The sequence below is a fragment of the Furipterus horrens genome, unplaced genomic scaffold (assembly GCF_987537825.1).
Source record: "Furipterus horrens unplaced genomic scaffold, mFurHor1.1.pri manual_scaffold_7, whole genome shotgun sequence".
NCBI classification, from domain to species: domain Eukaryota; kingdom Metazoa; phylum Chordata; class Mammalia; order Chiroptera; family Furipteridae; genus Furipterus; species Furipterus horrens.
The window spans coordinates 127304715-127315806 of record NW_028327177.1 but is presented as its reverse complement, the minus strand read 5'-3'; the positions used below and the strand labels follow the sequence as shown (position 1 = coordinate 127315806).

General features: G+C 43.5%; 1 protein-coding gene across 2 annotated transcripts in view; it reads right to left on the bottom strand.

The window, feature by feature from the left end:
* Positions 1–907: 907 nt before the first annotated feature.
* The window catches only part of LOC150005205 (uncharacterized), a 169458-nt gene continuing 159273 nt past the window's right edge, over positions 908–11092 (bottom strand). The window contains exons 3-5 of one of the 2 annotated variants that reach the window (XM_090283035.1): positions 1874–2082; positions 1594–1727; positions 908–1487 (exon numbers count right to left, since the gene is read on the bottom strand). In XM_090283035.1, coding sequence (XP_090139161.1) covers positions 2059–2082 — 24 coding nt within the window. In that variant the 3' untranslated portion in view covers positions 908–1487; positions 1594–1727; positions 1874–2058. The remainder of the gene's footprint in view (positions 1488–1593; positions 1728–1873; positions 2083–11092) is intronic. The other variant, XM_090283034.1, reaches the window with a different exon arrangement.

Sequence of the window (11092 nt, the reverse complement as noted above, 5' to 3'; positions counted from 1 at the left end):
AAAGCCCAACTACAAGGAATTAAAGTGTTCTTTTATCTTTTTGTTAAAAAAATAAAATAAAATAACCACCATTTATTGAGTGCTGCCCCATTCCAGGGTGTTTACAATGTATAAAGTACCATCCGTGATGTCCTTTTACAGGCACTGATCACCATACCTATAGGAAGCGTCATTACCCCCATTTTATACAGGTGGATATTGAGGTTCAGAGAGTGTGGCTTATCCTAGAGTCTCAGAGAAATCAGAAGGGACTGCAAAGTTAGAGAATGGTGGCAGAAGGCAGCACGTTGGCCTAACAGGATTCTGCCATGACTAGAGATTTCTAGAGTTGACTACAATATGAAGAGGAAGAAGCTGACCGCACACACTGCCCCACATGTAGACAGCTGATGGCTGTAGTGACACTTCTGACAGAGCAATAAGGTGGCGCCCCACTGAGATCTTTGGCAGGTCACAGTAGGTCTGCCCTGGACTTTCTTACAGAGTCACTGAGGAAGGACACAGTATTGTAGGAAATGGACAGAGACCTTGTTGCTGAGTCAACTTAAGGTGTTTTATTGCAAGGCAAGGCACAGTAACAGAACATCAGTCAGAAATGGCACAGCTTCCATAAACCCAAACAGAGAGGCATGCCTCATTCTCGAATGCCCCTCAAACGGGCAGGTCCACAGAGAGACCCGAGCCACACTGTTGACGAAGGCCGCTGATCTCCAGTTTCTGCTGTGCCTTAGAAAAGGACAGTTTGAAACCATTGGTTAGCTTACATTCAGGGTGTTTGAAGCCATTTGTGATGAGCCTAATTTCTCCCCCATTCTAGCTTCTAGCTGCGGTATCCGACAGGAATTAAATTTCAACCTATTAGGTTTGAGTTTCTTTGTAGCATAACATATATATACATATATATATATATGTTATGCTACACCACATTGAAATCACTTCAGTAGCTAAGCAAATGTGATTCAGGACATTACCTGAATTCAAACTTAAAAAAAAAGAAAGAAAGAAAGGAAATGTATTTTTAATCTAAGGATCAGTACTACACAAATCAAAGCACGCAGCCCCATTTACTAGGTAACCTGGGATTGCAATGCAGAAAATCCCCAGTGACAGAATTTGTTCATATACAGTGCTAGTGTCAGCAACAGAATTATACTTTCTAAAGCAATTCTTTTCTTACAACTCCCAAGGCCAAGATAAGAAAAAGAAAAGAAAGGGGGGAAAAAGGAAGTAAGAAAGCCAACGAATCAAAAACATCCAGAACTGTGTGTTATGCAGATGATGGCGAAACAAAAACAGTCCATTGGGAACCAAAGCTCAGAGGGCTTCATCGGAATGATTGCTGGACTTGATTTCCACACTAGGTGCTTCTTAGTTCCAGATGCTGTGTTTTTCTGTCCTGAGGATGAGCAGGGTCTTCTTCAATGTCCTTCAGCAGTTCCCCAGGACACCAGAAAAGGTGGTTTGTCCTCTGGCTAAAAAAACAGAGCCTGTGGAAGGACACACAGGAGAAAGCCTATCAGTCCTGGGCCCAAACCATGTGAGAGCTAAATGCTGATAGAGTCAAGGACAGAGGGAAGAGGGAAGTTTCCTCACCTCCTCCAGGCTTGCTTCCTGCCGCCTCTCCTGAACGGTGCCTTTATACTTTTAGAGCAGCTGGTGGCTTGGAATCTTTGAGATCTTCTGGTGACCTCTTTGCAGTGCTCATCACCTTCCAGTCCATGATATCTCTGTTGACAAGAACATACAATAAATACCCACGCATCACTGGTCTATGGAATCTTGAGGAGAAAGAGACACAGCAGAGCAAGAGACACACAGGAAGGAGAAGGGAGGGGAGGAGAAGGAAGAATAAAAGTCAGAAAGGATACTCTACCTGCGGCCTTTCCCTGGATTGCCCCCCGGCGGTTGTATCCTCGATGGAAGGCTTGAAGTGATTTCTAAGACTTCCCAGAGATCTCAAAGGTCTGAAAGGTCAGGAAGCATCAGTCCATTGCCACGTGGGCCCCTGAACTCAAAACAGCTCCTTGACAACCTCAGCCAGCCTCGCCCCAACTCTCCTCAGTGGGTCTTGTCACTGAAATACTACATAACAGAGAGCAAAACGCAGTTGAAAATTAGCAGGAGGTCCTCCTTCGTCCTTTGCCCAGGGGTGGTGGTCAGAGGATGGGCAGGGGGCTGGGGTAGGAGGGATATCAATAACCACCTGCTCTTTTCTTCAGTGATTCCAATCTTCAACTTCAAACTCTCAACTTCTCACCAAGTGACAAATCTCTAAGAAGATTCCTCCAGGCCTGTGGTCCATGTCATCTGGGTCAATATAGCAGGGCTTGTTGACTCTAAAAGCATCCCTCAGATCCTGGAGGAAGTTTCTATCCCAGTCAGGTTGCCAGGGGCAGAAGAGCTCCAGAAGTGGAGCATGACAGACACCTGGCTCCACGTGTGACCCTCCTTTCCCCAAACTCATGAAAAACTCAGGGCTACCCCTTTGTCCGTCATAGAGCCTGTCTCCTCCAGAACACAGGGTGTGTAGCACACCAGTGAGGACCACAGGCTGAGAATCAGAGGAACTTGGAGTGCTACCAAGAGAGGCAGAGAGACAAAGGCATTCAAGACAACTTATCCCAACAAAGCCAGTTACCAGTGGCACAAAGGGGCAGGGGCTGGTGGGATTGGTCAGTCCTGGGCACACATCATAAACAGGGCACATGTCTGTCAAGAAGTTAAAAGCAATAATAAAACTAAGAGCAAGTCTGCCTTTGACTATGACCATGCACTGGTAATTCTAAGCAATGTCGGTGGCCCAAACTCCTTCCCACCCAGGCCGATGCCCCTCCTTGGCCCATCACTGTGAACTCCTCATGGTTATCTTCACCCTGCCAGAGTCCTTCCTGTGCTCCTTCCTCCATCTGAAATCTTCCTCCCTGCATTCCACCTGCCCGCATTCTACCCACATTCAAGGTGCATTTCAAATGCTACCTCTCCAGAGGAGACTGTCATGACCCTCTCAGCTCGGAGTAATCCCTTTCTCCTCTTTACTCCTAGAGCAATGTATTTATACTTTTTTTATTCCTACATTATATTATAGTTCAACATACCCTGTTAATAGGCATCAAGATGCAGTGCCTGGGATTTGGAGCAGAGCCAGGGTTAGAATCCCAGCTCTCGCCCTGCACTAGCTCTGTGTTGCTGGACTAGTTTTAATAACGTCTTTAGCTTATTTTCCCATCCGTAAAAGGAGGAGTATATCACCTATCTCAAGGGGCTGTTGTACTGAAATCGATAATGCACACAAAATGTCTAAGCTGAGATAGTACACATTCTACAGTTAGTTTTTTTACTCTCTTCGTAAGGAAGGAATCTTATTCTTTCACGTCTGCCTTTCCCTCTCTACTCCTGCAGGACTTATCAAGATAAGTCATAAAATGTGGAGGGTATAGAAATGAGAGGATATTAAAAAGGAGAATAGAGAACACCTACCGCATAGGCTTGTTTAGAGGATTAAATGAGGGAATACGTGTTAGGTTCTTAGATCAGAACCTGGTGCCTGATGTGAGTTCTGGAAATATATGTTCAATAAAATAATCTTGTGAATTAATGTAGGATTTCTTGACTCCATGAAGCACTCCAAATATAAATTATCAAGATTCCCCTTAGACTGCTTCAAACTCCTTTTCATCATCCCCAAATAAAAACACCAGGAGGTAGAGATCACAGAGTGTTTAAAAAATTGCATAAGGTTAGAGTAAAGAGAGCTTTTCCCCATTTAGGTAACATGTATTGAGAACTCATGCTGTGCCCGGTACTATGCTAAAAAATTTACGGTGTCTTATTTAACGCTCATCGGCGCCCTATGAGGAGCTGCCTTGACTACATTCTTGTTTTACCGATGCAGCAACTAAAGCACAGAGAGGCTAAGTAACCTGCCAACGGATGCAAAACTAGTAAGGTGCAGAGCCAGGTTTGTTAACTAAGTCTCAGAGTCATGCTCTTACTACAGAACTTTCTGCGAGGCTGGAACTTTGTGTGCTGTCAAATATGATTGTCCCTTGTCACCTGTAGCTATTGTGCTCTTGAAATGTGGCTAGTGCAACTGAGGAACTGAATTTTAAATTTCACTTAATTTTCATTAGTTTAAATTTAAATAGCCACACGAGCCCAGCGGCTGCCATAATGGATGTGGCAGGGCTATCAGATCTTAAAGACTTTGCACACACCCTTCATTTTGATGCTGGGAGACTATGCAATTTGCCCCAGGCACGAGGTCAGGACAAAAGCTTTAAAGGGGGTAGCCCACGACACATTAGTTAACCTTGCATGGCATCTGAGCGCTTTTCAGTGAAAGAGGCACAGTAATACCATTTTAAGGCTTAATGGGGTCTTAAGTATAATGGCATGTGAGAGAGTACACAGCACACACCAGGTACAATTTAGGGTGGAGTGGTGGCACACAGACATGTCACTTATGAAAATTCCTCTGTCTGTGTTTGGAAAGAGACCAGGAGAAGAGACAAAGAGAAAGTGATAATATAAATGGGGCAGGGGCAAGGTTTTCTCCCCTCATGCCACTTAGTCTGCATGTGTACATCAATCACAGAACGAGCATGAGATGAGACACAAAGCTGTTTTCTCAACAGACTCTCTGAGTCTTCCTGTGTGATTCCAGTGTTTATATTTTATTTTCCCCAAATGCCTTGACTTTAGATCTTAATCACCACCCTACCCCCAGCTACATAAGGGCTCTTTTTTTCTCCCCTGAACCAAATTCTTACATACAGGCTATTATTATGGTTATTTCTATAACTGAATAGCAATGCTCCTAATCCCAGCCGGCCCTTGCATGCCCGCTTTTGCTGCCAGCTCTCTCACATGCGCATGCTCTCCCTTTCCCTCTCTCCCAGGCTTCCCTTGTGTGTTGGTGCATGTGTATGGTTTCTGAGTTTTCTTACTTTTGTTTGTTTTGTTTTGTTTTTAGAGAGAGAGAGAGAGAAAAACACTGATTTGTTGTTCCATTTATTTATTCATTTACTAGTTGATTCTTGGATGTGCCTTGACTGGAGATCAAACTCACAACCTTGGTATATTGGGACGATGCTCTGACCCACTAAACTACCCAGCCAGGGCATCTGAGTTGGTTTTTAACTTAATTATCTCTCTTCCAAACTTGCTCTACTAAGTGGTATTGGTGCTGGGAAATCTACAAATTATATTTCTCCTGGGCCAGTGGCTTCCCTTTTAGGTCTGTTAGGGTAGAGGGTTCCAAATTGAGATCAGAGGTAGGAAGGGGAGACATAACTGGCTTCTTATTTGCTTCCTAATCTGTCAGCATGCCCCCCCCCCCAACCCAGTGATAACTCTTCACCCTGGGAGCACTAACTGGTTCCAGTAAGAGCAATTGATTCCATTCTGCAGTTTCTCTATATTCCCAGAATCAGTTTCTTGATACTCCCTTCAGAGACTCCAACACAGACAGACAGACAGTGCACCCTCCTCAGAGTATTTCCATTTTCATTAGCCTGATTTCTTCTCTTTGTTCCCCCATCCCTAAAGGTATAGCATCTTCCTGCCATTTACTGCCTCTGTGAACCTCAGTATCCCTTTGCACCTTTTGGATCATCCAATAACCTGGTTAACAGGTGATGGTGATCAGGACATACTACCCCCAAATATAACCGCTTAGCATTTTGACTATTTTAAGCTGAAGGAGTTTAAAGAAACAGCTGAGGCAGAGAGCTCACTCTGACCTCCTCCCCAATCACCCTTCTTCCCTGAAACAGGTCATAAGAGCCTCATGGGAGAAGTGCCCTTTCTATACCTAAGAAAAGAAGCATCCTGAGTTCCAAAAACAATGGGCCATCAAGAAGAATCTTAACAGGCCTTTTAAAGTTTACCCAGGTTACTATACTTACCTCTGACTCATTAACCTCACAAATTCCTCCAGGATGACCCACTCTTCACCATGCCTCACATAAAAATACACAGGTCTATTTCTTTAGAGCTTCATTTCCTTATTATGAAGGCTCCATGACACGTAAAACTTACATTCACTGACTCTGTGCTTTTCTCCTGTTAATCGGTTTTTCTCGGTTTAATTTTCAGACCCAGCCTAAAAAGGTTGAGAAAAACGTTTTCCTCCCCTACGCAAGTCTCCATACTAATTCCATCTGTTAAAGTAACTGGTGCAGCTTCTGTCTCCTGACAGCATCCAACTTAATTCACTCCTTCCTCTCCATGGACAAACTGGGTGCATAAGAATGCATCAGCATGCCCTACGTTTTTCCCCAGATAAAAGCTATCAATAAATTATCAACATATCCTGACATTTCTATTATGGATATTTTCTGCTCAGCATCTAAATACTGGATAGAAAAAAGAAAGAGAACACATCAAATCATATAATTTGATATAGTAGAGAGCAACTAGCCCCTGAGGTACAACTTCTAGAAGCTCGTTCTTGGGCACATCCACCAGGGCAGCTTAAATCATATAAAACACGTGGACGTTTCCATGAACAAAGACCAACACATGCCCCTTGCTGGGGGCATTTGCTAAAGCCTAGGGTGCAGGCCTTATGAAGCAATACATCTACTACCTGTGTCATAGGAACAAGAGCCCTCCACAGTGCTACAGCCTTTGCCAATCTTAACTTCCCCCATTGCTAGCTCTGTAGAGAAAGTATGATAAAATACAATACAATACAATACAAAAGGATGCTCTATTTATAACAAATCTACTTTAGAGGTACTGACCATGACCACCCCACCCCCACTCTCCCATGCCATCGTTCTGCTCCTTTATAAATACAGTAGAAGATCTGGGATGCAATCTTCTCTGCTTGTTGGTTACCACCTGCCTCTTCAACCAAGTTGAGCTGAAGGAAGGACATGTCTAGTGAATCGGTGGGCATCCAGACTTGGAACAGCAGCCATCACACCTGGATGCTCAGATTTCAAATTGCCTCTCCTCTTCAATCAGCTTCGACTGGTAGCCTAGACCTTCTTCCCTATGTCATTTGAGCCACACACCTTCGAGAAACTTGCATAAGAAAGCTGATGGCTTCTGGCTTCAGTGCCATCCACTGTTGATTCCGGTCATCACAGATAGTGGTTTCCTCCATGTCTGAGATCTCAGTCTCCTTTCCTTTCCAAGCCATTGTTCTCATTAATACCTCTTAACATAGCACAGGCTGTGAATGTCCCACCCTTATCCCCAAGGCCTTTCCAAGGTCAGCCTCCAGCTTCTACTGGTTTCATCTCTTTGCATGAAGATTTTCTCCAAAAACTACCTGGCTGGACAGGGCAGTCGAGGAATACCTGGGTATTAACTTGTCCTAAGAGAAGTCCTCAGATAGACAAATTATGAACATATCCTGACATTTCTCTTATGGATATTTCCTACTCAGCATCTAAATACTAGATAGAAAAAAGAAATGGAGCACATCAATCATGTAATTTGATATGGTAGAGAGTAACTAGCCCCTGAGGTACAGCCTCTGGGAGCTCATTCTTGGGCACCTCTGCCAGGCAGCAAAGGTCAAGTAAAACACCTGGATGTTTCCATGAACAAAGACCAACACATGGGAGTCCTTGTGGGAGGCATTTGCTAAAGCCTAGGGTGCAGGCCTTCTGAAGCAATGCATCAGATAGAGTCTGAAAGATAATTTTAAGAGGCATGTACTTAGCTGTTCCCCAGAATTTCCCCATAGGCTTGAGGTCCAGTGTCCACAGTCATCCAGAGCTGGCTCAGTAACACATGCTTTGCTAGCTGCCTTACTTCTCCTATCTTCCTTTCCCTCTCCTCTACTGGTATTTCCAATACTTCTTGGATAAGCTGCTTGCTCTCAAAGCCTGGTCTCAGGGTCATTCCTTGTGAAGAAAAATTTAGACATTAGAAAACTACCTTCTTCCAGCTCTAGGCACTTTAGTCTTTTCAGAAAAAGCTTTGATTTTATATATTCCCAGGCCACATTAATTGGATTTATGAATAATAAATTATATACGAGGCCTGTCTAGAAAGTATCCAGGCATATAATATGAAAAATAAAGACATTTATTGAAGAAGATACAAGATACAAGAAACATTGTACATAGGACAATGACACCTTAGTCCCCTTCAAAGTTGGCAGCTTGGGACCTCACACAGTTCTCCCAGTCGCCATCAGCTGCCCCATCATATTTTCCTGAATCTCATCGACAGTCTGAAATCTCTTCTTTTTCAAAGGTGATTTTAGTTCGGGAAAAGCCTGAAGTCACAGGGCACCAAATGTGGGCTGTAGGGGGGCTGAGTCACCTGGGTGATTTTCTGTTTTGCCAAAAAATACTCTGCACAAAATGTGATGCATAAGCAGGCACATTGTCATGATGAAGCTGCCAATCACCACTTGCCTATAGCTGCGGCCTTCTGAATCATCTGAATAGTTTCCACAGAGGAATGTTTAAGCTTAACACAAAATTTGATGTAGAGGCATTGCTCTACTTGCTCAGTCACTTTGAATGTGACAGCCACACTGTTCACGTGCTCATTCAACACTCTCTACTGCTGCCACTGACTAGTACAGTGAAGTCTTCATTGTTCACACATGCAAATTCCAGTCCATTCTCCTTGGCTGCCAGGTTCCATCCATATCATGCAAACTGTTCTTGTTATATTAATAATAGCTGGACTTTTTCTGGACAGACCTCATATGGCTAACATTTCAGTGTTCATGTGTTTTGCTCTGTGCAGGTTCTGTCTATTCTATAGGTTGATAAGATGTTCAAAGGTCAGAAGTGCATCACCTCCTTCTTCTCTAATTTTCCACCATATCTGGCATGATGCTCTGTAGAGTGAATATTCAATCAGGGCTGACAGACAAGAGGCCATAGAGAGGTCAGGTTGGTCTGTCCCATGGGCTTGTCAAGGGTGAGGAAGTTCCTAGGACATGGAAATTGTGATGCTATTTTCAACCCTTTGCAGGATGGGCCTGAAAGCCCAGAATGGAAGCAGGCATGGCAACAGGGCACCAAATCAGGACACCAAAGTCACATGGCATGTGCTAAGCCCTCCAGGCCAACAGAATGGAAGATGCTGCATCATCAGATATGTCCTCTCAGAGGCAAACTGAGCCAGATGAGCTAGACGGGTCAATGTCAGATCTATCACAGGGAGATCCTGAGCCTTTGCTGAAAATCAGTAGAGCACTTCAAAGTACATCACAGAACTAGGTCCTCATAGATGAGGGACCAAAACAGGTAAAGAGAAGGAGGCCCTACCTTGACCCATCTTACATCCCCCAACCTTTGAGGGCTATTGGCAGAGGCAGACTGTGATGAATGTCAGTATCTCTAACTATAATGCGCCCACCTTTGCTTTGGGTGCTCGTCCTTCTCCTGGGCCCAGTAGCCTTGCTTTCCTTGCCATGTGCCAATCCCTTCCAAAGTAGAATAAAGGCTGGCTTTTTAGACATTCTAGACCTGGAATCATTATTAACTACTCCTTCAGGATACAAAGATTCTAAAGGACCTTCTGAATCAAAGAAAGGTAAAATGACTCTCCACATTATTTTAGAGCTCAGAGTCGCTACACTATTTTCTAAGCCTTTCACAACTGACAATCCAGATAAGGTATTGATTAAACAGGTGACTCCACATTCCCCAACTTGGTTGCTAACAGAGTTCATGGTAATATTCTTTTGGCCCTTCCTGGGTGACTCAAGTGCCTCAAGAGCGAATGGCCACTGGAAACCTCATGCATCGACACCTCAGAGGGACTTCGCAAAGCTCCAGGTGTGCAGGATGTAGCCATCCACCAGGTACGGGATGCTAAAAGAACACTTCTAAGGCTTTATCTGAGAAAATCACACCAAAATATGGCTTTCTGTAAATCCTTCTGTTTGAGAAAATTTCAATTCTATAGCAGCTTTCTAAAAATAATTCTAATTTGAATAGAAAGTCCAGCCCTTTACAAAGCCCAGACATGCTTGTTGCCCCATCTCTGCCATCATGTGGGAACTGGAAGAAGCCACAACAATGACAAGCAGACAGAGCAATGGGTAACTCATCCAGAAATGAATTGCAAACAGAATAATAAACAGCTGTCATATGGCCAGAGAGAAGCCAGAATTAAGGAGGGCCTGGAAGGGAAGCACAATGAAGACTAGAGATCTTTAAGCACCAAATACAAAGGCACACACAACATGCTCTCATGATCTTCCTCTAACTTCTGCCCTAGCCACACAGAAATGCTTCATCTGACAGCCAGACAAATTCACTTTGGAAGCAAATGATTACATAATGTATCACATAAATACATTGAAAATAGTCCCAACAATGGACAGCCAGAACAACAGAGTCTGAGAGTGAAGTTCTAGATAATCCGGTCAATTCAAAAGTATTTTGCACATTATTTATGAAAGAAAATCACTGCTAAATTTCTCACACGTAAGAAAAACAATGCCATGGGATGCTCAATTAGCATCACCATCAAAGCCGCAGGCCTACTGAAAGAGAATCCTGGCAAAAGCAAAAGAGGAAACACATTCCATCAGGGTTATTTACTCTGAGTTCTTTGCCTGTGTGCCATTACAGCATGACAATAACATCACATGTTACCAACACAGGAAGAAGACTTCAGCACGTTCTGAAGAGACACATTAAAAATACTCTATACTACTCCAAATTCTGCTCAAGTTGGCACTGAACTTATCATTGACAATTTAACCTGCAGAAAGTTACAATATGAAACACAGCTCATTAGTAGCCTTCTTGATGTCTAAGGAAGCTAAATATTAAAGGGTGGCTTATTTGAAGTCAATACTAATTCTGTCTAGTCTTCACTCCTAAGGCGGTTTAACATCTCTTCACCTTAGTTTTATAGCAATTATTTTCTTTCTCCCCAAAGTTGCTTTCGTCCTCAACAGTCCTTGGGTGTTATAAATCACGACTGGATGGGGGGGTCGTTTATCGTGTGGAGTGTTTTCACATTGCCTCAACGAAGCCTATAAGCTCCTATTTGAACATTTTCATACACAGCCTTGACTTTAGCAACTGGAATATAAACTCCATGAAAACAGAAGCTGTTTCTTACACATATTCCTTTAGTAAGTCTCATAATGCCT